General features: G+C 40.6%; 1 protein-coding gene across 2 annotated transcripts in view; it reads left to right on the top strand.

Annotated features, from left to right (window-relative positions):
* The window catches only part of VPS8 (VPS8 subunit of CORVET complex), a 146601-nt gene extending 120744 nt beyond the window's left edge, over positions 1-25857 (top strand). For both annotated transcript variants that reach the window (XM_054982279.1, XM_054982278.1), the window contains exons 43-46: positions 132-301; positions 3705-3873; positions 22453-22533; positions 23702-25857. In XM_054982279.1, the coding sequence (XP_054838254.1) occupies positions 132-301; positions 3705-3873; positions 22453-22533; positions 23702-23851 (570 nt within the window). In that variant the 3' untranslated portion in view covers positions 23852-25857. The remainder of the gene's footprint in view (positions 1-131; positions 302-3704; positions 3874-22452; positions 22534-23701) is intronic.
* Positions 25858-27780: the final 1923 nt, after the last annotated feature.

The following is a 27780-nucleotide window of genomic DNA, read 5'->3' as shown; positions in this document are numbered from 1 at the left end:
TGTTAGAATAGCATATAGTACTATTTCTGTCCTCAGTTAAGCTTCTTGATGTGATGAATTTGCCATATACTATATCAGCAGCATAGTAAGAGATTAAGTAGTATCTATGTATCCTTCTCTTGTTTGTCCAGACTCTTCTTGAGACAACAACTAACCTACTCAACCATGACCTCCACTGGTCTTTACGTAATTTGAGAGCATCTATGGCTAGAGGTCTCAACCCCAAACAAGATTACTGCTGTATTTGTCTTCAGCAATATAAAAGAAGACAAGAGAGTGCTGACCAAATCATTGTCTTCAGGTATGTCTAGACTTAAGTAGATTTTTAACTGTGGGCCTACTACAGTGTTTTTTATGATTATGTCTTTACAAAAGCTTGAAGAAAGAATACCATTTGTGATCTAGTCCAGCATTTCTTAGGTTTTTGCCTTTACTGTTTCCAAAAGACTAATACTATGACACTGAAGAGCTAAATACCCATCTTCCTTAATTCACTGGATTGAGGACCTTACAACCTTATCAATATTTGAATATATGGTATATAAATGACAATTGTGTATGGACTTATTTTTAGATATTTGGAAACCTTTAAGAGAGGCTTATGTGTAGATCTCCTGCTATTGTTGTCATGTTTTTATTTCTATTTTATGTGAGGTTTGTTTTAATGTTTAAAATAAAAAATGTAAAAAGAAAAAAAGAAATAATTTCTTAGACTCTCAGTAGTTGGTGCCATCCCTCGGTGTCTAAGGGGAGGTATCTTGAAAGATTTGGCCAGAATAGTCCTTGAAAGGAGGCAAAGCCCTTCTTTGGTTTCAATAATCTAATTTCTTGTTTTTGTGTGATACGTTTATTTGCCAATTAAATCTTGTGGATAAGAACTTTGTTTCTCTGTGAGAACGTCAAGGTGATGTGTCTGCTCTACAGCAGGGGCCATCCCCTTTCTCTATAATTACCCTAGACAGAACACTCTGTTCTGAGAATTTGTTTGTACTTATCTTTAAAGGTCTTTTAACGGGTTGTTGTTAATGGAGTGACTAATTAAACTGCTATGTGACGTTTTATGACTGAATTTTTTGATTATGATATTTGATCATTATATACCTCTTTTTTTAAAAAGGTGGTTGTTGATTTTTATCTTTTATACCTCACTTTGAAATATGGAAAGAAATAGATGCTTATATAATACAGTTTCTAGGTGTAGATTAAATTATAACAAGTCATACCTATTTATGGCTTTGAAACTCATTGAGCACCTTTTCTGCCAGTAGCCAGCATCTCCATAGAAGATTTTACTTTGGCCAAATTTCTATTAAAATAGATTTATTTGATTTCTTTTAAAAAATTCATTTTAAATTCACTGACATGATAAAAATATTCTGTACTTGAACACTTTTTCAGTCCATCATGGTTAAATTAATGGTTAAGATAATTTTCCTTCAAAAACTTATTTTGAATTCTTGCAATTAGTATGCACCCAAAGTGTTTAAAAGAATGGCAGCATTTAATCTAATATTGTATTGCTGTATGATAAATGAAGGGCTTAGCTCCCCTTGTATTGAATTATATGAGGAAGACATTCATTTAAAAACAATACTGTATTTTGTGGAAAATCCTGCAGAGCTGAAATGGCTAGATATAGAAAAAGAATCTCTTGGGATACAATCCCTTGAGGAGCTACTGTGGGGTATAAAGCAAAGCATGGTCTGTCTGATAACTCACATTCATCAGTTACCCACCTTGTATGGGATTACTTGATATGGCACTTAGCAGCACCAGCTATATTGCAAGTATCCCTCTTTATTAGGCTAATTTTAGATTCAGACCTGAAACTTGTTATTTTAAGGAATGGGGCAAATAAAAAATGAACAGAGTTTTTTTTTTAAAGTTATGTTTAAAAATAATATTTTTTCCAAAAGAAAGTTCTCAGAATGGAAGAGTGGCTTATGTAGCTTATAACAGTTTTTGTTTCTTGGCAGAGACCTGGATTTTTTTGAAAAGCTAATAAAGCATACTTTAAGGGAACTGTTTCATTTTTCTGCTGCTTATTAGGGTTCTGCCACTTGAAGCAGCAGTGGAGAGTGCCCCCAAGTCAGAGTTGACTTATGGTGACCTCTGCTGGGGTTTTCATGGCAAGCGACTAACAGTGGTGATTTGCCATTGCTTGCCTTTGCAACCCTGGTCTTCGTTGGAGGTCTCCCATCCAGTTACTAACCAAGGCTGACCCTGCTTAAATTCTGATGAAATCAGGCTCACCTGGGCTATCCAGGTCAGGATGTCACTTGAAGTACAGGGAAGAAATAGAACGTTTTGGAGAACAGCTGACTTGGAAAATGTGGGATAAAAATCACCTCCACTAACATCAAGTGCCTTAATGTAAGACCTTTAAGACTAACCAACTTTACTGTAGCATAAGCTTTCGAGAACCACAGATCTCTTCGTCAGATGCATGTGACAAAGAGAACTGTGGTTCTCGAAAGCTTATGCTACAGTAAAGTTGGTTAGTCTTAAAGGTGCTACTGGACTCTTCTATTTTACTACTACAGACTAACACGGCTAACTCCTCTGGATCTATGCCTTAATGTAAGAGAATGTTTAAAATGCTAAATCTCTTACTTCATAAATTTAATGGTGCACAGCAACTAATTCTGGAATATTTTGGAGGTATGGTCATGAAGGAAATTTTTACCAGTATGGGGCACTTGTACCAAGGCACAGAAATGCTGGATTGGGCTCGTTTATCATACTGAAAAATTGCTGGATATGTTGTGTAATCATGAACTGTGCAGATGATGATCACATCTCTTCAGAGCATAAGGGCCATGGGTCATGGTGGCTTTCTCTTCAAATCCTCATTACTGTTCTACTGTCCATGAATCAGCTAGCTCAAAACTAGATAACATGGTTTATGTGGTCTTGCATGCTTTGAGATAACCTGATTTATTGAGCTCTAAATGTCTTCAGAGCTTGTATGACTATAGCCTTCTGATACGAATATATGAATACATGTCTGAGAGATAAATATGAATATGTCTGAAGTGATTAAGCCTGATTTCTTGTTAGAGATTGAAGGTATTTTGGCAGTTATAATTACAGAGATTTGGGCACTGTACATGTTAATGCCAGGGAATGAGGCTGCCCTATATTTCTTACTTTTAACTGAAGCACTCAAGCCCTGCCCCAGTATCTCAAATCTGTTCTGCTGATTTTATTTCCCATGGTGCTTTTGTGACAGCTAGGGTTAGATTTTGTAGTCTGCAGACATGGATCATTGATCTTTCCTGCATTCTTCTTCCCCTCAGCAGCTGGAACCTATGACATCTAATAGCCATGCGGGTCAGGAGGCTATAGTTACAAAATCACCTTCTCTCTCTGCTATCAGAAGGATGACGCTGATGAAAGACAGAGAATGATTTCATTTTATTCCCTTCCCCTCCCCACTGCAGCCTCCTGAACTGCATCACTATTAGACCACACAGATTGTGCAACTTCTGGAATAAACTTTCCCAGAGTAGGAAAGGACTTTTGCAGGGGAGGAGGTAGTGGAATATATGAAACATCTGCAACCTGTTAGTGCCTTCCATTGACAGATTGTGGGATCCAGAATGTATTTTGGTAAGTCCTTGGTAAGTATTACCATCTGCTGCAGTATGTATACTTGGCTACATATGTGTATAATGTGTGTAATCTGTTTTTTTTCTCTCCAGCTGTGGTCACTTGTACCACTCTCTCTGTCTCCTAAGTAAGGACTGTGGCATTGATTCAAAGGGACAGATGAAGTGGACTTGTTTTAAATGCAATGCAAATAACAGAAGTGGGAAACTCAATGAGACTTCCTTGGAGATGAAGAAGGGGACCACAGTATCTTTGCCACAGGTAAAGCCAAGGCATTTTCAGCTTGCTTAGAAACTTTGGAGCACTTTTGCAAAACAGGACAAATATTGTGTCATAACTTACCATACTTCTGCTACTTGAAAACTGGTTAAGGCAGTTTCTGTCATGTTTAAGCGGAGCTACTTCTGCATGGTCCATCATCCATGCATATATATCGGGCAAAGAAAGACAAACTCTATCTCCTTTGTTTTGTTTGGAAACTTTCAGCCAACTCTCAGCCAATGACTCCTGACTAGAGGTGTGTGCTAAGAAAATGTCTGTTTCAGTTTTGGATCTGGGGCTTCTAGATGAATTCTGTTGCATTACTGGTTTGTTCTGGTGGGCTGGTGCCCGCTCAGACCTAATCCATTCAGGGGTTTTTGTTTTCATGAGTTTTGGCCCATTGTGCATGTGCAAGGCGAGTGTTAGCCACACACTCGCAGTTGCACGCTGTTCTTTTCAAGAGGGGTTGGGGAAACAAGGCTCTGGGGCAGCTGTTGTTGCACTTAACAGCACCAAAATCACTCAGAACACAGTCCTCTATCTAAATTATTAATTGGCCCATAAAGTTTGAGCACACACGATAACAATGGGGTTCAGTTACAGATCCCAAAGAATGGTTGGGGAAACCCATCAAGGTGAATGTTGGGCGGCTGTGTGTGCACACTGTTCTTTTCAAGGGAGGCTAAGGAAATGAGGCTTTATTCATCCTTAACCAAGCAAAAACTGCAAATTCATTACCAACACTAATCCTCCTTCCCAGCCCAAAAATCCATTTATCCAATGAGTTTCTCCTCAAGCACAAAACACACACACACAACAGCTGACCCTGAAGAAGGTCAGCGGGTGCACACAATGGTAGGAAACTGGCTGGAGTGGCATAGCAATGGCAGCAGGCTGGCACCCAAGCAGGATAGTGCTCCATTGCCAACCAGCACAGTGCTAGCAGAATGAAAAATTCCTGCTTTATGATAGTGCCAATAAGTTACCTTTGCATTATACTGTTGCCTGTTGATGCCATTCCTTCCCACTATGAAGGGCGAATCCTTTTGATACTCAGGAGAAGCCTCCTGCCAGTGGATCTGACTAAGCTCTGTTCGGTTCCTCTGATTTAGGTATGGGCACAAATCAAAACACAAATCAAATTTCGTGATGAATTGGGCTGATTCATGTATTGTGAAAATGTGTTTTGTGGGGCCGCATTTTTCTTGAAATCCACAACTTTTTGGGCCAATTAGTTCAATTTGTGAATGCTTCGTAATGCCAGACAGGCTGGCACCGATCCATTGATTTCCTAGGCAACATAGGCCCAGAATGTCTACAGACCTTTTGTTGCCCTGGAAAGCCCACATAAGCTTGATAGGCAGCTCTCCCTGCCAACCTGAGAGCTGAGCAAAGCTACAAATGACGAATTACATGTGGCGGGTCTGCGCAAGTTTACCTGGGAACTGTAGTTGGAGACTCCTTCCCCTCTCTGTTTCCCTTCTCCATTTTTAAGAACGAGATGGTGGAGTAGCAGTAGCAGTGGCAGCCTCAGCAACTCCTTCTGCCGCTGCTTGCTGCTTACCAGCTTCAGGATCCCTTCCTGACTCTACCTCCTGTCCTCCTGCTGCTCTGATATGCCTTCCCACCCACCCCCGCCCCCAAGCTCCTTGGAGCGGATCCTGAGTGGATCCATTCTGCTCAGCTTTTCCTGTGAGAACTTGAAGGCGGGGGGGGAGGTCATATCAGAGCAGCGGGAGGACAGGAAGGAAAAGTCAGCAAAGAGAGCCTGAAAAGAGCTACTTAGAGGGTAGCTGGAGGAGACCCTGCTGAAGTCTCCCTGCCAGTTTGGCATCTCTGGTTATGAAGAGGGCTGTTGTAGGGCCCTAGGATCTGATAAATCATTTCGTGATTTAGTGAATCATTTCGTGAAACGGGACAATTTCGTGAAAGTTTGTGTTTCATGGTTTGTGGAACACAATGAACCATGAAACTCAGGGTTCATTTTTTCCCCATTTTGTACCCATCTCTACTCTAATTCAACTCTGAAACCAAAGAGTCTGGGAATTTTATATCATCAATTACTATGGCAGGGGAGGGGATTAAGAGAAAGAGAATCCTTAGAGAAGAACATTAGATGTAACCTTCAGGACTCTTCAAATCCTTTGACTGTGTGAATGATTCAACTTTCATGTGACCTGGACTTGAGCAAAACCTTATATCCTGAAGATGTTGTGGGCCTAACTTCATTTCAGAGTGAAGGTATTCATTTTCCATGTTTTCTTCATGTTTCTAAAAGTATTGGCTGGCTGTGCTCTGTTGTAATTAATGCTGGTTTGTTCCTTTGTGATTTCCTTGTTTTCTTGTTAATCTCTTCAGTGAAAAAAACTGAAAGTGATATACAGCAAGTTCTGTAGTTATAGACAGACTAATCAAGTGAAGTCCACCATTTCCCAGTTCTGTGTGATTAAAAGTTGGGGGCCATAACTGTTTGCTCCTTGATGAAGTGTGAACGCTTGTATCCTGGGAATCTTGCTGGTCTTTAAGATGCAACTGGATTTGAGTCTTGCTCTGTTTGCTCTTGAAATGCTCCCCCCCTCCCTCTGCTGCTGCAAAGAAATGTGTGCTTTGGAGTACTCAGGGTGGATGGGAGATACACCATTAAACAACAAAAGTGACCTTTCTACTGGATACTCAAATGGTGATGGTGGCCAGGAGACCCTTTGACCAGCTTTGGCTGATCCCTCCTGTCTTGGCAAGGACTTAGCCACGCTCATCCATACTTTTGTTTGGAACTGATTTTTTTGTCTCTGGCCCTGGCCTGTTACTGTGGACCTGACTCTGGACTACCCCTTTCGACTTGAACCTGTGGGTGTTGTCTAAATTGTGCCTGAACCTTGGAACTATGATTTGGCCTGCTCTGACAACTTGGAAACTTCCCCTGTCTACCGGCTGTGTGAGTCAGTAACCAAGACACCAGTGTCAAACAAGAAAACTTAACAAGCCAGTAATACCAAGGCAGCAGCCAGACCTGGCAATAGCATATGGCTGGCAAGCAACAATGACACAGATACACATACAGTACTGCAGCCTCCCTCCCCCACTCCAGTGACTGGTAAACCTGCAAGATGGGGACAAACAAACTGCTGCAACCTTTAAAATAAGATTTCCAGATATTCCTGAATATATCTGGACTATTTGAGTATGTAAATACCAGTTTATCCAAATATACCAGAATATGGTTGTTGTGGATTTTCCAGGCTATAGCCGTGGTCTTAGTATTGTAGTTCCTGACGTTTCACCAGCAGCTGTGACTGGCATCTTCAGAGGTGTAGCACCAAAAGACAGAGATCTCTCAGTGTCACAGTGTGGAAAAGATGTTGGCAGGTAATTTATATCTACTCAGGAAGGTGGGGTTGGGCTGAGTCATCCTGTAAGAGCTTCCCAGGGTGTGGAATGCTAATGGAGGGAGGCTTCACTGAGGAGGTTCTTTTGCATATGGATTGGTGCTTGATGTGCTAATCTTCTCTGCAGGGCTATTGTCGGGTATAAAGTGTTTTGTTAGCCTGGTGTTTTTCAGGACTGGAAACCATGCTCTATTCATTCTTAAAGTCTCTTCTTTCCTGTTGAAATGGTGCTTATGCTTATGAATTTCAATGGCTTCCCTGTGCAATCTGACGAAGTAGTTGGAAGTATTGTCCAGTATTTCAGTGTCCTGGAATAGGATACTGTGACCTGTTTGAGTTAGACTATGTTCAGCCACTGCTGATTTTTCCGGATGGCCAAGTCTGCAGTGTCTTTCATGTTCTTTTTTTCTTGTCTGGATGCTACGCTGTGTGGTCCCGATGTAAACTTGTCCACAGCTGCAGGGTATGTGGTATACTCCTGCAGAGGTGAGGGGGTCTCTACTGTCTTTAGCTGATTGTTGCATCTGTTGTATTTTTCTGGTGGGTCTGAATACTGCTTGAAGGTTGTGCTTTTTCATAAGCTTTCCCATCTGATCAGTGATTCCTTTGATATATGGCAAAAACACTTTTCCTGTGGGAGACTGTTTTTCCTTGGTTGTTTGATTTATCCTTGGTTTAATTGCTCTTCTGATTTCATTTCTGGAGTAGCCATTTGCTTGAAGTGCGTGGTTTAGATGATTAGTTTCCTCGTTGAGAAAGTGCAGTTCACATATCCGTCTTGCACAGTCTACTAATGTTTTTATTGTGCCTCTTTTCTGTCGAGGGTGGTGATTCGAGTTTATGTGTAAGTACCGATCCATGTGAGTTGGTTTCCTGTAGACCTTGTGACCTAACTGAAAGTTTGCTTTGCGGATGACCAAAGTATCTAGAAATGGAAGTTTCCCCCCAATTTCTTTCTCCATGGTGAATTGTATGTTCAGGTGGATATTGTTGAGGTGGTTTAAAAACTCCATCAATTCTTCCTCACCGTGGCTCCAAATGATAAAGGTATCATCTATGAACCAGAACCAGACTGTAGGTTTGTGGGGTGCTGATTCTAGAGCTGTTTTTTCAAAATGTTCCATGTAGAAGTTTGCTATAAGTGGGCTGAGAGGGCTTCCCATGGCCACCCCATCCATCTGTTCATATAATTCATTATCCCATTGGAAGTAACTGGTTGTCTTTTGGTGCTACACCTCTGAAGATGCCAGTCACAGCTGCTGGCGAAACGTCAGGAACTACAATGCCAAGACCACGGCTATACAGCCCGGAAAATCCACAACAATCGTTCTCTGGCCATGAAAGCCTTTGACTATACCAGAATAAGTTGGATAGATCCAGATATACTGGAATAATTTTGAATAGTTATTTTTCAGGTATATATTTGGTATTCTCAAGCTGAATTTCACACCCCTGAATTTGAGATATGCAGATGACACCACATTGCTAGCAGAAAATAGTGACGACTTGAAATGATTACTGACAAAAGTTAAAGGAGAAAGTGCCAAAGAAGGATTGCATTTGTACATCAAAAAGACAAAAGTATTGACGCTGAGGAATTGCACAACTTTAAGGTTGACAATGAACAAATTGAAATTGTTAACAAATTTCTATTTCGTGGGTCAACCGAAAGGGGGACTGTAACCAAGAAATTAGGGGATTGATACTTGGAAGGGCAGCCATGAAGGAACTAGAAAAGATCCTTAAGGATAAGGATGTGTCACTGGGGATCAAGATAAAGATAATTCATATTATGGTATTCTCCATTACCATATAAGGATGTGAAAGTTGGACACTGAAGAAAGCTGACAGAAAGAAAATTGATTCATTGGAAATGTGGTAGTGGAGGAGAGTTTTACAGATACCATGGATATCCAAAAAGTCAAATAAGTGGGTCAAATCAAGCCTGAATTTTCCTTAGAAGCTAAAATGATTAAACTATAGTACTTTGGTCACATCATGAGAAGACAAGAGTCAATAAAAAAGAAAATAATGCTAAGAAAAGTTGAAGGTAGTAGGAAAAGAGGAAAACCCAACATGAGATGGATTGACTCAATAAGGGGAGCCATGACCTTCACTTTGCAAGACCTGGCTTTTAATGACAGGACGTTTTGGAGGTCATTAATTCATAGGGTTGCCATAAGTTGGAAGTGATTTGCTGGCAGGTAACACACACATAATTTTTTGTTGGTTGTAGTTGGCTAAATGAAACCAAGGTGGACATTTTAAAACCTTAAGATAAATACTAATCGGGCTACTGTTCCCTCTTCTCCATTTCAACCCTTGAGGTGCCTGGGCTTATGAAAATGAATGAACTTTTTATTTTTTAAAGAAGTCCATACACTGGAGTCTTCTTTGAGGGAGGAAATCATGTAAAATAAAATTTTGAGTTTGGGTGTTTGATTCTTTAGAATACTTAGAGAAGAACTGGATTGTTGCTGGAAAATGCCACCAAGCATCTGGGGTATTTTTCATCGTACCATTTCTGCTGTTCTGAAATGAACTGTCAGCTTGAATTTTGAAGTAATGTTGAGATTTAGATGTGAACTGACAGCAACCCAACATACTCTGTTCTTTATCTCTCTGTTCTGTGAGCATCCTTCTCAGTAACCACATTGTAAAAAACAAAGTGTCTGCCAGGGAAATTGGCGGTTTAAAAAACAATATGAGCATTCACTAGATTTGAGAAGTTTTGAGCTTTAAGTGTATTTCTGAGGTTTGCATTCCATCTCTGAGAGGTCATTCATAAGGCTTAAAAATTTCTAGGGCAGTTTTCTCCAGATCTTTTGTTCCATAGGGAAATGTAGCTTCTGTATCCTTTAAAATAACAGGAGCTGGGCTAGTAATATTTGTACTAGGTGCAAGTATAACTTCTTTCTCTGTGGGTTTGATGGGGCTAAATTAGAAACAGAACTTGCAAGACAATGTAAGTTTAAATCAAAACCTTCCAGTATTCAGAACAATACAGCAGGATTTGTATACTTAATCACATGTGCGTAACAGAGAACAGAAATGTGCAGCAGATTGTCTTTGAATTCAGTCATGCAACAGGTTATTGCTTAATAGAACTTTGTGGTGAGCGAAGTTGAACTTTTTTGGTCACCAAGTGCCAAAGTATTTAAATCAGAGGTCCCCAACATGATGCCCATGGACACAGTTGTGCCTGCTGACACCTTTTCTGGTGACTGCCAAGTGTTTTTAGAAAGTGGGTGGGTCCAGGTGGGGCTTTTGCAAAGCATGGCTTCTGATTGACCATTGGAGTATTGATTGGCTGTGCAGATTTCAAAATGGTACACCAGCTCAGAGAAGATGGACCTGGACCTGGGCAGGCTCTAGCATAAGTTCTTCAACATTTCCAGAACTAGTTAGTTCACCCACCCAATAGATTGTTTTTATTTTTGCAGCACTCCTAGGCACCTGTGAGGGAAGTAAACAGAGCAGGCAGCATGTCCTTCATGTTTTCACATTATTCTGGTTGTTTATTAACAAGTCTGCTCCCCTCCCCCCATTGGAAGTTCAGTTTGAGGGATTGAGGATGTCAACTGTAGTCTGGGCAAAGTAAAAGGCGAAAGATTTATGCGATCTGAAGAGAAACCAGAGTTCGAGAACTGTCAACACAGGTCCAGAAAACAGATAAAAAAATTACAAGAAACATTTTCTGGAATTAGAAAGGATATACAAAATGTAAAGACTGAGATCTCAACTGGATTGCAAGAAACAAAAAAAAAGGAAGAAAACAAGCAAAGTATCCAGGAAATCAAAGAACAACATAAAGAACTGAAGGAGTCACAACCAGATTGAAGCATTACAAGCACAGCAGTCATCGTCCCTAACAGATGCTGCTCAAAGGAAAGAGACATTAGAAATCCAACTTAGGAGTAAAAATTTGAGATTTCGTGATATTTCAGAATCAATAGGGGCCTAAGATCTTGAGAATGAATTTCAAAAGCTGATTCAGAATTACATGAAAGTGCAAGGAGACTTTCCAGAGATCGAACAAATCTTCAGGATCAACTCCAAATACGCAATTTGACATAAGTTCCAAAGAGAGATATGAGTCACTTTCTCACATAAGAAAACAAAGGACACCATTCTTCAACTACACAGGAAAGAACCGCTGAAAGTAGAAGGGAAAGAAATACAAATATTTCAAGATCTACCACTAAAAGCAATAAATAAAAAAGAATTTGGGACCCTGACGAAAGTTCTGCAACTGAAAGTAATAAAATACTAGTAAAAGTAGTAGTAGTAAAGTAGTAAAATCCCTTGTGGTTTGGAAATATTCTTGAGTCAAGGCAAAAAAACAGTAACAACAGCTACGGAAACAGAAGATTTGTTACAAAATTTGGACTAGGAGAAAACTGATCAAACATCGAGCTCAGACAACACCAGATCTCTCAGCTAGAGAGAAAGAAGGAGCAATAAGTAAACGGAAGCAGAAAAGGAAGAAAAATGAATGGGTTTAGGATAATCTTGGTCAATATGAATGGATTAAATTCCCTCTCCAAAAGTTCAAGAAATGATTAGACTTCCAGGAAGGAGAGATTTTAATTTTCTGAGACATGAATGGTGTCTTGGATTCCAAAATTGATAGATTGACAAGGTCATGATGAAACCTTCCAAAGTGTGTATTCAACTATATGTCAACCCTGGAAGTAGAAGATGCTTGGAAATGGCTACATAAAAAGGAAAGAGACTATACATTCTTCTCAGACAGGCATCAAACATCCTCCAGAATAGGTATATGTTGGATATCCAAGAGCCTTCTGATAAAGGTAGACAAAGCAGAAATTAATCCAAGGATCATAGCAGACCATAATCCGATATAGTATGTCAAACAGGAAATAAAAAAGATGGAGACTGGACAAAACTCTATTGCTACAGGACGATGTATTGCAAAAACACAGGGAAGAATTGACTGACTATTTTAGAATAAATACTACAAAGGATGCTGATCCAATAACAATTTTGGAAGGTAGCAAAGCCTATGTAAGAGGAACACTGATGGCAATAGTGTCCAAAAAGAAGAAAGTTAAGTTTGAAGTAAAAGACAATTTAACCCAAAAATTGAAAAAATTGGAACAAGACCACAACAGAACAAGGGATAAAGGAAAATGAGAAGAAAATAAGTTGCTAAAGAATCAATTAGATTTATTGGAAGCAGAAGAAATTCAGAAAACACGGAAATTTCTAAAGCAAAGACACTTTGAAGCCACAAATAAACCTGGAAGATACTTAGCATATTGTCTGAGAAAGAAGAGAGAGAAAAGAAGGATACTGGGAGTCAGGGAAGGTAATCAAGTAATCCATAGACAGCAAGAAATGAAAGATCAAATTAGAGTTTTTTTCTCCAATCTCTAAAGAAGAATCAACAATAGAAGAAAGATGGAGAAATATTTACAAGAAACTCCAATTGAAGAATTCATGACTGAATTCAATAACGATACAAGAGATAAATTCTGCAATTAAAAAGCTGAAGGCTGCAAAGCCCCAGGTCCAGATGGATTCATGGCCACTTATTACAAATCCTTTGAGGATATATTGGCTATACCTTTGCAAAAAGTGATGAACGAGATTCAAAGCAAGAAGAACTTACCATGGACCTGGCAAGAAGCTAATATAACTTTAATACATAAAGAGGGAAACGATCCATTAATACTACAATCATATAGGCCTATCTCTTTATTGAATGTGGATTACAAGATATTTACAACAATAATGGCAGAAAGATTAAGAAGATGCATTTCAGAGGTAATTCATGAAGATCAAGCAGACTTCGTCCCGAAGAGGTATATGAAAGGTAACATTAGATATCTCTTCAGTGCAATTTAATATTCAAGAAGAAAAGGCAAAAAAACTGCATTTATGTTTCTAGATGCTGACAAAGCATTTGATAACGTTTCTTGGAAGTTTCTTATGAAAGCATGCAAAGAATGAATTGTGGGAATGAGTTTCTGAATTGGATCCAAAGTATTTACACCAATCAGCAAGCTGCAATTTTAGCAAATGAAGAAAATTGAATAACAAAAGGAACACATCAGGGATGCCCAATATCACCACTATTGTTTATTATTGCACTGGAAATTTTGGCAGTAAGAATCAGACAAGACAGTAAAATTTCTGGAATAAAGGAGGAGAAAGAAATATATAAGATGAAAAGCTATGCAGATGATATGGTCATATCAGTGACGAATTCACATACTTCCCTGATTTATGTAATGGAAAAAATACCAAGATTTGGACAGTATTCTGGATACAAATTGAAAAAAAAAAAGATAATGTTACTTTCAGCAATGACAGAGGAACGTGAAAAGATTGGAAAGATAATGGACTGTGCCATTACTACAACGTCGGTAAAATATTTAGGGATCTGACATTGACAGAGAGGTAGGGGAGAGGCATCTGGCTGCACTGGATGAATACAAATCCCCTGGGCCGGATGGGGTGCACCCAAGAGTGCTGAAAGAACTTTCCAGAGAACTTGCAGAACCCCTGTCCATCATCTTCAAGGCCTCCTGGAGGACTGGGGATGTGCCACAAGATTGGAGAAGAGCGAATGTTATTCCAATCTTTAAGAAAGGGAGGAAGGATGACCCGGGAAACTACAGGCTGGTCAGTCTGACTTCTGTTGCTGGGAAGATATTAGAGCAGATTTTAAAGGGATCAATCTGTAAGCATCTGAAGGACCACTCAGTGATCCGGGGAAGTCAGCATGGTTTTGTTCCTAACAGATCTTGCCAGATCTGTTGACGTGATTTATCTGGATTTCAGTAAAGCTTTTGATAAGGTTCCCCATGACATTCTGATGGGCAAACTGGAAGACTGTGGAGTAGACTATAGGACAGTTCGGTGGATAAGGAACTGGTTGGAGGACCGCACTCAAAGAGTGGTGGTCAACGGTGTTTCATCAGATTGGAGGGAGGTGTCCAGTGGGGTGCCGCAGGGCTCGGTTTTGGGCCCGGTACTTTTCAATATTTTTATCAATGATCTGGATGAAGGAGTGGAAGGGCTGCTCATTAAATTTGCTGATGATACCAAATTGGGAGCGGTAGCAAACACCCAAGAAGATAGAATTAAAATTCAACAAGACCTGAATACTCTGGAGAAGTGGGCAGCTGTGAATAGGATGCAATTCAACAAAGACAAGTGCACAGTATTACATCTGGGCCACAAAAATGAGAAGCACAAATACTGGATGGGGGATACACTTCTGGGCAGTAGTATATGTGAAAGGGATCTTGGGGTAAGAGTGGACTGTAAACTGAATATGAGCAGTCAGTGTGAAGCGGTGGCAAAAAAGGCTAATTCAATCCTGGGTTGTATCAAAGGGGCCATAGCGTCGAAATTGCAGGAGGTCATAGCCCCTCTCTATACTGCCTTGGTCAGGCCACACCTGGAGTATTGTGTGCAGTTCTGGAGGCCTCACTTCAAAAAGGATGTGGACAAAATTGAGAGGGTGCAGAGGAGAGCGACGAGAATGATCAGGGGTCTGGAGACTGAGCCCTACGAGGAAAGACTGAGGGCCTTGGGAATGTTTAGTTTGGAGAAGAGGAGGTTGAGGGGGGACATGATTGCTCTCTTTAAATATTTGAAAGGCTGTCATTTGGAGGAGGGCAAAGAGCTGTTCCAGTTGGCAGCAGAGGGTAGGACGCGAAGCAGTGGGCTAAAACTACATGCACAAAGGTACCGGCTGGATATTAGGAAAAACTTTTTCACGGTCAGAGTAGTTCAAAAGTGGAATCAGCTGCCAAGGGAGGTGGTGAGCTCCCCTCACTGGCAGTTTTCAAGAAGAGGCTGGATGAATACTTGTCAGAGATGCTTTAGGCTGATCCTGCACTGGGCAGGGGGTTGGACTAGATGGTCTGTATGGCCTCTTCGAACTCTATGATTCTATGATTCTATCATCACAAAATAATAAAAATAATAATATTTTATTTATATACCACCCTTCAGGATGACTTAACACCCACTCACAGTGGTTTACAAAGTATATTATTATTATCCCCACAACAAACACCCTTTGAGGTGGGTGGGGCTGAGAGAGCTTCTAGATGCTGTGATACACCCAAGGTCACCCACCTGGCTTCAAGAGGAGGAATGAGGAATCAAACCCAGTTCTCCAGATTAGTCCCGCGCTCTTAACCACTACACCAAACTGGCTCTCAATGAAATGAAAATCTCTATAAAAATAATTACCAAAAAGTTTGAATAAGTATTATTGAAGATTTGCAGAGATGGGAAAAATTAAATTTTTCATGGCTAGGAAGAATCTCAGCTGTCAAAATGAATATTTTACCTAAATTGAACTTTTTATTTCAAATGATTCCAACTTATATAGAACAAAAGATTCTCAACAAGTGGCAGAAAATAATAAATGACTTTATATGGAAAGGAAAGAAACCAAGGAAAAGATTTAAAGTATTTCAGGATGATAAAAACCAAGGAGGACTGGCAGTACTGAATATCAAATTGTATCATCAAGCAATGGCATTAGTTTGGATAACAGATTGGATTATAAATCCAAGTAGCAGAAATGCCAAATTGCAGACAGTGAAGAAGGCATCCGTAATTATTTAATGATCAAGAAATCATAGAAATCTATTCACAAACAGGATGGGATCCATATTATAAGAGATGGATTGCTTAAAATATGTTTTCAATGCAAAAACAGATTCAGTCCACTAATCTCCCCATTGATGTTGCCTGTTAATACTCACTATGACGCAGCCATGAGAAATAGAATTGATCAGCTCAGCTATGAATCAATGATGGATAAAAAAGGAAATATAAAAACCTGGCAAGAAATCTAAGCTCAAGGAAAAAATATTCCATGGCTGATGTATCATCAAACAGTATCAAGACTAAAGGAAAAAACTCTTAAAGAAGGTGGTAGGTTGAGAGAAAAAATGCAGTATGAACTATTAATATCTGGAGATCGGAAGCATCTCTTGGGGAAGATTTACAAAATCTTATTGCAATATCACACAGAAATGGAGCAAGTTAAAACTTGTATGATAAAATGGATGGACAACTTTGGGGAAACTATCCCAATGAACGTATGGAAAAATTTATGGACTAAGGACATAAAATTTACGGATTGTCAGTTACTGAGAGAGAATTGGTATAAAATGTTCTTTAGATGGTACACTACTCCCAAATACATTGCGATAATTAGTAAGGGTTACTAAGTGGACAGTGTTGGAAATGTCAAAGCATGGATGCAACATTTTATCATATGTGGTGGACCTGTAAGAAAACTCGAAAATATTGGATAAAGATACATGAAGAGATACAGAAAATTCTCAAACTTAGATTTGAATTAAATCTGAAAAATATGCTCTTAAATATCCTACCAACTCATGTTAGAAAAGAACAGGGAGATCTTTTCTGTTACATGGTGACATCAGCAAGGGTATTATTTGCAGAAAAATGAAAAACAGATAATTTGACCTGATGTGCTAGAGTGGAGAGATAAGATTCACAAATATGCATCAATGGCTAAACTCACTACCTATCTACATAATAGACCGATAGTCGAATTTTGGGGGAAATGGAAGAATTTCTTTGACTACTTAGGTAGAAATTAATTTCAATTAAGGCGACTTAGTATAAAGACAAGAATTAAAAGAAAAAAAGCTGATATTGTAGTTCATATAGATGAAACTAACCAAGGAGAGGGAAGGAGAAATAGTATGCAAATATATTTAGGCATAGCAAATTTTGAATGTATTCCTTTATTAGTTCAATGTAAGTTTAAGTGTAGTGCTTGTACAGGTCTCAAAACAATTCTGTGTGTACTGTTTATATAAGATTGTATAAGTCTCAACTCAATTTCCAATCCTGGCCGTTCCCACACGGCTTACCTGAACCCGGAACGCTGCGCAGCATGCCGAAAAAAACGTGGATGATCGCGTTTTCTCTTGCGAGTTTTTCGCAATATTGCGCAACATCGCACAAAACTCACAAGAGAAAACGCGATCTTCCACGTTTTTTTCGGCATGCTGCACAGCGTTCCGGGTTCAGGTAAGCCATATGGGAACGGCCCTAGTATTTGTATAATCTTTTATTATGCACTTCCTATTTTCACATTTTCTTTTTAAAATAATTTTTTAAAAAAACAAAACAAAACAAATATAGTTTGGGCAAAGTAAAAAGTTGGGCTATGGCTTCTAGCCATGATGAAGTCCTATCCTGGATTGCCATTTGATTTTTATTAAGGTTTCTCTTATAAAGTTCTACATTGTAGAGCTATGAGCAATATATGGAGGTGATGCAAGACTTTTAATTTAAATGAGCCTTTAGCAGCCTACCCTAAACATATCAAACAGTTCTTGGAGAGGCAGGGTCCAAATAATCCAAGTAAGTAATAGAGATGTATAGCATAGGATATAAAAATGTTTATATCTTAAAAAATATATGAGTGTTCTTACTACTGAACTGAAAACTGGAGAAGACTTGAGCTGGGGGAGATCCTGCAATGCAGCCTTCTCAAGCTTAGCCTAAATAGCCTGGGAATTATCCTGGTTCAGCTGCACCTGCTGTCAAGCATTGAGGCTCCTGAACTGTGCTGTGTTTTGGCCTGGATCCTGTGAAGAAGTATTAGTCTCAGAGCCCTATTCTGGATCTAAGCTAGGATTGCATGCTGCTAGTTTGGCACTTTGCCTCCTTTGTGCTACATTGGCTTGGGCCTTTCACCACTGCTGCTCTTATGGAATGGGAGTGGGTTCTGAGTAGACATGGGCACGAACGAAAAAACTGAACAAGCTGTTGGTTGTTTTTTGCCATCCACGAACAATGAACAGTAATAAAAATGACCCTGTTCACAAACATGTTGGTTGTTCGTGGCCCCTTAAAGATCACTTTAAACTATCAGCTGGCAAGTGGCACGGGGAATTCCCGCCTGCCAGCTGATAGTTTAAAGGGCCCTTTCCTGCCACGTGCAAGGGGCAGGGCCCTTTAAACACCCCACAAACTGACCTTCCCAATGTCCAATACCCACCAAATTTGCAGGGGACATAGTCCTCACTGTCCTCCGAAGACCCCCCCCAAGTTTCAGAGAGATTGCACCATAGAAAAGGCATGATCCATGTGTCCCCCTCCCCTTTGCTGTCATTTTCTCTTCACAGTGGCAAAAACGGGACTGCCTGTTGGAAGGCAGCTACTTTAAGGGGTTACAAACTGACCTTTCCAATGTCCAATACCCACCAAGTTTGCAGGGAACATAGTCCTCACTGTCCTCCGAAGACTCCCCAAGTTTCAGAGATACTGCACCCCGGGAAAGGCCTGATCCATGGGTCATTCCCTTTGTTGTCATTTTCTCTTCACAGTGGCAAAAACGGGACTCTCTGGTGGAAGCTACTTTGAGGGGTTACAAACTGACCTTTCCAATGTCCAATACCCACCAAATTTGCAGGGGACATAGTCCTCACTGTCCTCCGAAGACCCCCCCCCCAAGTTTCAGAGAGATTGCACCATGGAAAAGGCATGATCCATGTACCCCCCCCCCTTTGCTGTCATTTTCTCTTCACAGTGGCAAAAACGGGACTGCCTGTTGGAAGGCAGCTACTTTAAGGGGTTACAAACTGACCTTTCCAATGTCCAATACCCACCAAGTTTGCAGGGGACATAGTCCTCACTGTCCCCTGAAGACCCCCCAAGTTTCAGAGAAATTGCACCCTGGGAAAGGCATGATCCATGGGTCCTTCCCTTTGTTGTCATTTTCTCTTCACAGTGGCAAAAACGGGACTCTCTGCTGGAAGTACTTTGAAGGGTTAAAGCCAGAAGGAAAGCCAGAAGGAGTTCAGACAGAGTTCAGTTCCTACCGTTGCCAGGGGAATTGATTGAAAGGCTCCAGATTGTCTGGCTTAACGAACGGCTGACAAAGGCAACGAATGAGGCTTGCAACGACCACTTGTTCGTTTAGAATGGAGCCTCATGAACAGACAAATGGGCTGTTTGTAGGTTTTTTTCCATTCATAATGCTGTTTGTGCCCATGTCTAGTTCTGAGGAGCTATGGGCCCAGGTTTGCATCCTGCCCAGCAGAGATCTGGGGACCATCTTGGGAGTTGGTGGCAAGGTCTCCTTGCAGGCTCTGGCAGGTACCTTCTGGCACTGCTGGAGCATGGTTGGGAGGTGCCTCTGCAGTGTCAGCCCATCCCTTCAGTCCTCCTGGTTCCCTGGCCTTGGCTCCTGAGGCTCTTCCTATGAGCACTCTGACTCAGAGTCACTGGGTTGGTCAGAGGGGTTCATGACACCAGTGTATGCATGCATGCAAGTTAGGGCATTTATACTCCATACAATGACACAGATGTCAGAATTGCAGCATGGAATAAAAAGCTTTCCTTTAGTTAAAGGAGGAAGTGCCCTGCAGCACTTGTTTCCATGACAACAGGGAAAATTGCCTGCAATATATCAGCTCATCATCCTCAAGAACAATCTGATTGATAGTTACATACAAGTGAAGTAACAGCAAAGAGGAGCAGTTACGTTGCTTTTTTTTGGTGGGATTTTTGTGTGTCTTTGGATAAGAACCAATTACCACTGATCCCTTGTTCTTTCCATTTCCCTGTGTGTCTGTGGCAGGCCTCTGAAGAGAGGGCACTCGTCACAGAGCTGCAGTAGATTTGTAGCCATTATCATTGTTTTGGTAATTTGAAAACTTGCCTGTTTTTTAAAGTGTGACTTGTAACATGCACACATACACGTACACTTTCTCTCTTCCCCCCCCTCCCTTCAGCAATATTATTTTACTTTACATATTTACAATTAAAAATGTAAGAAATGGATGATGGTGTGAAACACGGGACGATAAGCCCTCTAGCCAGAAACTGTAGTTCTTATTCTGTATGGGTGAAGCTCTATTTTTAACCTTGATGAGTTCTTGGCACAGGGTTCTCTTTCCTGAAGAGCAGTATGACACAGGGTTTAGAACAGACCATTTTAATTCAAGAGAGGGTGTTAAACTGGGATTTTACCCAAACTGTAGGACCAGTGAGTTGTGCTGGCAAATCGGATTCCCTCAGACTACTCTGAGGGAATGGGTGTAATAATCACCTTTCCCACAGAAAGACAATGAAGAGGTGAAAGGTGAGAAATGTAAAGATTGCAGCATTCCTTCCCCCAGGAGATGAGATCAATGCCATCCCTACAGATCTTTCCATCCAAACTAAAGATTTCTTTTCTAAAAGACCTTCAGATTGAACTGAAATAGGGGACAGTGCTTGTTGTTTATACTCTAATTAGGGTTGCCAGGTCCCCTTCACCTCCAGGCGGGAGATGGGAGACCTGGCACTTACCCCAGTGGTGCGTGTGCTCCCGGCCTGCAAGATAATGTCACTTCCAGGAAGTGATGTCATCACACAGGTTGTGTGCTGCCCCTGGGCATGCTGCCACGCTCACTGCGGAGCACAGGAGTACTGCCAGGGCCCCAGGACAGGCCTTGGAGTGCTCCTGCGCTCCACAGCAGCCCGATTTGGGTGGGATCCAGGCCAAATTGGACTAAATCCAGGCCAAATCGGGCTGCTGCAGAGCGGGGGAGTGCTGTCGGGGCAGCACAATGGGCCCTGGAGTGCTCCTGTGCTCCACAGCAACCGGATTCAGCCTGGATTGGAAGCACTGCCAGGGCGGCTGCAGACCGCAGGAGGCATGTTCCCCCGCCTTTTCCCTCGCCGGCAAGGTAAGCTGGGGCAGGTGGTGGAGGGTGGGAGCGAGGGATCCCTTGGCACCAGCAGGGGACTGGCAATCCTAACTCTAGTTCAGGAGTCAACAACCGTTTATACTTAAAGAGCCAAGCTACTTTAAAATGCAAGTGATCAACAAAGAACCAAAATTAAAAGGCCATGTGCATAACTGAAAACATACATCTTAATATTACTCATAATTGAAATGTTGATAATCCATACAATTTCTGCAGCCCAAACACTGGCTGTTGCAAATCCTTTATTAAGAAGTAGTGCACACATAGTCTCACAATAAGTAATATATACAGGAGCACCCTCTGCAATTTTTTTAAATGTACTGTGCAAGGTTGGCATTTGGCTATCTGGTTCACCTCTATAATTTCCCTTTTATGCAAACCATCTCTAAGAGGCCCTTTAATCCCATTAAAATCTTTTCTTGCCACTTTGTTATTCTAACATCCCACTTACCCCTTCAAAGGCTTAACTGAAAGATTTCATTTTCTTTTTTGAAAAGCCATATTTGGTTCCATACTGAGCCACAGTTGGCTCTAGAGCTATAGATTGCAGACCTCTATTCTGGGGCCTGTTCATCATTTTTAGCTGTTTTATAATTTTATCTTAAATTGTTTTATATCTTAATTGTTAGCTATCTTGAGGACCCAGGAATGGATGGAGATACATTCAATAAAAACACAATAATAATAATAGTGTGCTTATGTACCATTCTTCTAAACAGGTTAGTGCCCACTTAAAGCAGCAAACAAAGTCAGTGCCATATTATCCCTACAGGGCAGCTGGGGAGCTGGGGCTAAGAAGAGTGAGTGGTTTACCCAAGGCCACCTGCTGAACTCATGGCAGTAGTGTTAGTAGTGAATGGTGTTAGACGACATCTGGATTTTGCAATTCTCTTTCAATTTGGAAGCTTGTTAGTCTGGAAGCATGTTAGTTACATGGCTACATGGACAATTCTTGTCATAGAGTGCTTCAGATATGACAGATATTTCTGGCATGGCATTACATCTCCCACACCACTGAGCAAAGTCCTTGTGCTTTTTTATGTATATGTGTAGGTAAGCAGCCATATTCAGCCATAGTCCTTGCCTGGTTCAGAACTGGAAATGCAAAATATTTAATATAAATTAAAGATACTATAATTATTCTTGCAAGAAGAAGATTCAGCTTTCTGAGGTAACTTGGAGTTACTTTCCAATTTCAGTATGAATAAATCCTTTCCTTTCGGTTAAATTTTTGCCAGGGTGGAAATCAGCAAATGTCTATTTAGCATTAACTGTTTTTGTGGCTTGGGCCAGGGTCAGCATCGGAATATCTGTAGTTTATTTCTACTAAATACAGTTTTCCAGTCCTATTAGTTTTGACTACTACTTCAGCAAGTTTTAATAAAACTTTGGGATATAAAAACCTTAGTTGATATTCATGCTTTGTGTTGGTAACACATTGAAATTTTGTTCCTCAGACCAGTTCAGAGTCCCTTTTGGATCCCCAGCAAGCTCAAGCTTTTGACCAGCTCTGTCGTCTGTATAGAGGGACATCCAGGGTAACATAATTTTATGTCTTGTTTTTAACAATAAATCTTGGAGCAAGCTTTGGTTGTGTTCATTATGCCAACAGTGTTTAAAAAAACAGAAGGGTGATAGTTGCCATTGTATTTATGTTGGCTGGGGAAGGAAGAGTCTTCTCTTCAGAGGCTGTCCTTTCACATACCTGTTGAAGTATGTATGTGCATTATAATTCTTGAACATTTATTTCAGCATGAGAATGATCCTTAGATGCACATTATTCATTGAGAGTTAAGGTGGAGGCAGGTTCATCACACCACCTCATCCTTTCACCCATCTTTCTTCAGCATCTGGCAGTGGCGTAGCGTGGGTTGCCAGCACCTGGAGCAACTTCCAGCAGCAAGTGGCTCCCCTGGCACCACACACGCATGTAAAGTACATGCATGCTGCCGGGACTGCATGATGATATCACTTCCAGGAAGCACACGCAGGGCGCTGCCACCTCCCCAGGAGCGCTCCCACGATTCAGGCCTCTCTCCTCCCCATCTTTTACTGGCAGCCCTCTGCGGCAGTCGCCTGCGCCAGCCTTGCCAGTTCTGCAAGATGGCCAGCTCAGTGCCCAGCAAGCCGGCTGCCCCATTGGCGCAGGGGGTGGCCAGGACGCCGCAGGTGACCTCCCATGGACTCAGCGCAGGCTCTACTCAGTGTAGCGCCCCCTAAAAATTATGCACCTGGGCCAATTGCCTCTCTGCCCCCCCCATGCTATGCCACTGGCATCTGGTCTTTGAGGATCTGTTCTGTTAATGGTGGTACTTTCCTTGTACTAGAGGGAAGGTGCCATTGTTATCAGAATGGATCCATCTCATAATTTGGAACCTTGTGATATCACACAGATTGTTTCCCAAAATTAGGTTGCAGCCAGAAATGCATATAGCTTTTGCTTAGCTACTTGTAACATTCTTCATGTTTCCTTTAAGGAAATGGATTACTGGGTGCCACTTTCAACAGATTAATGCTTTTTTTAAATAGAATTTTCTTTATTTAAACTATAAACAATAAACATAGAGGATAAAAAACCACAACATTCTGAAGACACACTAACAATACATAAACAACAAATTAATGCTTGAAGTGCTCATATATAGGCTTCCATGTGAACTCCATTAGCTATGAAGTACCAAGTGGTGTCTGTCTTTTATTTTGTAGTTGGCTCTTCTAACTGAACTCTCTCGAGATCGTGGTGGTGAAAAACATGGACTCCTCCATGTCTCCCAGGGTGATGCTGCTCTGAACAGCGTCTTTCAGAATGAGACCTTCCAGCTTCACCTCACTCCTCCTCCACTTCTGGACGAGTAATCCATTTGCTAGCATTCCAGAGCAGCAGTAAAGCAATGTGAGAAGTACCTGATGTTACTTTGGTACCACATCCCTGTTGGTGGAACTAACCCAGATCACTCTATATGCAGACTGGAGGCTGCGACAATGCTGAGTCTTTTTAAAAATCATATGTTTTTCCCCTTGTGACTTGCTTAACAAAGCAGAAGGAATATCAAGAAATGTCTTTGGAACTTTGTTTTTTACAGTGGGGTTGGCTGTAAGCTTTGAACGACTTTGTCAAGCCTATGCTTTTCATCACTAGAGTCAAACACATCAGTACACGGGGCAGCTACACTCAGCCTCAGGGTTAGAATGTCTGCAGCTAGAGATTATTTCAGTAATTGGAGGTTATTCCCTTAGAGAACAGAATGAAAGGGGAAACAGTGAACACCCCTTCCAAATTTGACATTTTTCAAACTTCCCCAAATATCTTGTTTAAATTTAGAACAAGCTATGAAACTCCATAGTCAGAACTTCAGTGACAGCTGGTTGAAGGCAAAGCCCAGCCTCTTAAGTGCCAAGGACACTATCTGTGAAAACATTTGCAAAATTACTTTCTGTAGTGTTCCTCCCCTGAGTTCAGCCATCCTGGTAAATACTTGCCCTTCTGACATGGCCTAAATGCAGATTAGGAAAGCATTGCTCATTAGCATCATTAACCAGAGATTCTGCTAACAAAGCATATTGCAATATACGATTCAGCCAACTTGACAGAGACAAATATTTGGTGCCAGCTTGTGTGTGTTCTGAAGTCTGCACTAGTTATGTGCCAGCATTTCCATAGATCTCTCACTGTTCCTAGCAGAGCAAAATAAAATAGAACATTCATCATTACGATGACTGCTGCTGAGGCACTGAGCTGCATGGGAAGTTCTTGTTCATTGTCTCCTACCCCAAACCATATCTATAATTAACTGCACTAAATTAAAAAGATTCCAAGGGGTATTGGTGCATTTCCCCCCCTGTGCAGATCAGCAAGTGCTTGCTGTAAGAATGTGTTGTAGTGCAATTTGAAGGTGAATATCTCTGGTTTCTAAACAGTAAAAGCACAAGCTTCCAAGATGCATCCTAATGTCTTTAACATCTCCAAAAGCTCCTAGTTGGCAATTTCCCACTGCCTGTTGAGGAAGCTTCCTGTTTTTATGAAATCTGGCAGTAAAGAGAATAGAGCTTAAGGGCTATATCAAGGTGAGCAATTTTTCACATGATCTGCTACAGAGATTTGAATGAGTTGAAGACAGTGTGCATCATATTTCCTGATCTCTCATCATTTAGTGTTCCTTTTCATTGTGAGCAGTCTCATCATTTACTCTCTTCCCCAACCTGCTTATTTGCCATCCTGGAACACATCTTCACACTCTCACCTCAATGTCCACCTCCCCTTTTGCTAAGTGTATAGAATTGATTGGGAGTGGAGTTTTACACAAATTTAACATTAACAAAACAGGATAATGGCAGGGAAAACTTCAGAAACTTGCTTCTGTGTTGCCTGTATTGAACAAATTAACATGAAGAAGAAGAAGAACAAAAAAACCAGTTTGTGAAGTTAGAATTCTTGGCTCCCTCTCTTAAGCAACTTTACTGTTTAATTTTCAGTGATCATGTGAATAGTTTCACTGCTTTCCATAAGGATGTGTATTACAAATCTTTACAGTGCAGTCCTAAGCAGAGTGATATCTTTTTAAGTTAATTGAGGTCAAAGGGGTTAGAAGAGTGTAACTCTGTTTAGGATTGCACTGTTAATCTCCTTAAATGATTTAGATGCTCCCACCCTTTCTCTCCCTTCTCAGAATTATTTTGAACAAGGCACCTGTTCCCACAGAACCACTCATGTAAAAATTTCTGGATGGAGCTTGGGTATCTATTGCTGCAAGTTAATAATCTTTCTAGTCTATAGGTGTATGTTTTGGACTGGACAAATTGAGGAAAAATGCACACACACTTTTTATCATCTCTTGTTGCCACTAAATAATTGCTTAAATTAATTTCTGCTCATTATGGTGTTTTTGTTTGCGGCAGTGCATGTGAGAGAGATTAAGTAATTGTCTCTTATCCAAACTTGGGAAGGAAACCTGGAAAAAAGGATGGACAGGATTAAGTTGGAGAAAGGAGAATTGGAACGTGGAGGCAGACTTAACTCTAGGGCAACTAGCAGGGAACAGACTCATTGGGTATATGACAAAAAGGATGAATAAATATGAAGATGAAAATGCTTTCTCGTTTAGTGGGGGAGAAAAGAAAGTTCCTTGAGAGAAGTGGTGAAAGTTTCTCTGTGTACCCCTTCATGCTCAAGCTGTGGGCTTCAGATTATCTTCCTTAGCAAGCCAAACTAGATAATCAAGGCCAGATCATGCCATCCTTCTCATTACTGCTATTAGGACTGGTAGTTTTTAAAGATAATCCTTTACATGTTCTCTGCCCTGAGCTTTAGGTATAACATGGTTTTGTCAGAATGTAATGCAGCTAAACACTACCTGCATAACTAACCCTATCATTTTTAAGCACTGGTAACTGTCAAAATTACCTCCAAAATGGAATGAGTTATATACACGAACAACTTGCTTAACTATACGATTCTGCATTTCTACTGGGAGAACCCAAACTCTGTGGTGCCACTTTCACCTCTAGTCCCTTGTAGAATCATTCAAAATTCTTGATTTTTACTACCTTCAAGCTAGCACATATTGGAAATGCTTTTATTAGTTTTTATTGCATAGCAGAGAGAGTAATCTGGACTCTGCATTCTTTAGGTAATGCATGTTTCTCATGTCCCCTCCTATTTTACTCCTTATGACTGAGTTCTCCCAACTTCTTCTGGCACTTCTTAGATAGTATTTATAGATGCAGTGACAAGTGTATTTCTAATAAAACAAAACCTGCCAAGGAGCTCATAGAAAATAGAGCCTAACAAGGCAACTTTGATTATATATTACAGACTCCTTTGAACATGTCTTTGTTAGATGGAAAAGCCAAATGTTAACATTCGTCTTTGTTTAATGTGTATCATTCTACTTTAAAAAAAAACCCACAGGATAATGAGCAAAGAACTCATCTGTGAATGTTTTGTTCCATTACAGAGAGGAAGAGGAGCAGCAGACAGTTTTACAGATAAAAATAGTAACTTCACTAAGCTGGCCATGGGCTTTTGATAATTGCCATGTTGAAGCAAAGTCCTTTCATAAGAGAATGCTGTATGCTAATGCACAGTTGAAAGATTAGTAAATCTGAATAGGAAAAGTTTCAGGAATTTTTAGATATTAAAAAAACCCTCGAGTGTGGTAGCACAATACCCTTTGAGCTGTTTTGTATGTTTCTGCATTTGAAAGTCCAAGGCTGCCTTTTCCTGCAGTTAAATGAAGCAATCTGCTGTGTTTCTTGAAATACCACATAACAGCTCAGCATCCTGTGGCTACCAGGTTATAAATGTGCATACAGACAAGGTTGAACTCCATCCCAGAATTCCATACCTATGGAGGAAGTGATATGTTCTTAATCTGGATTCTTGTAGGAATTGGGTAATAACATTCTCTACTATGTTCCACAGTATCTTCTTTTGCCTGAACCTGAGTTGTTGATATTTGTTCATTTGGCCAGTTATACAATGGAGTGTAGATAATGGCAGCTAGGTAAAGGACGCTGATGATGTGTACTTCTCTCCATGAGGAATTGCATCCAAGGGTACTAAAAGAACTCACTGATGTAATTTCTGAGCCTCTGTCTGTTATTTTTAAGAATTCTTGGAAAGCAGGTGACAGAAGATTGGAGGCAGACAAATGTCCCCATCTTCAAAAAGGGGAAAAAGGAGGATCCAGGTAATTACTGACCCTTCAGCTTGACATCTATACCTGGAAAAGTTTTAGAACAAATCATCAAATGGTCAATCCTTGAGCATTTAGAAAGGATGGCAG

This window comes from Eublepharis macularius, chromosome 6 (assembly GCF_028583425.1).
Source record: "Eublepharis macularius isolate TG4126 chromosome 6, MPM_Emac_v1.0, whole genome shotgun sequence".
NCBI classification, from domain to species: domain Eukaryota; kingdom Metazoa; phylum Chordata; class Lepidosauria; order Squamata; family Eublepharidae; genus Eublepharis; species Eublepharis macularius.
Note: the sequence above shows the minus strand (reverse complement) of the source record. Positions and strands in the feature narration are given on the sequence as shown.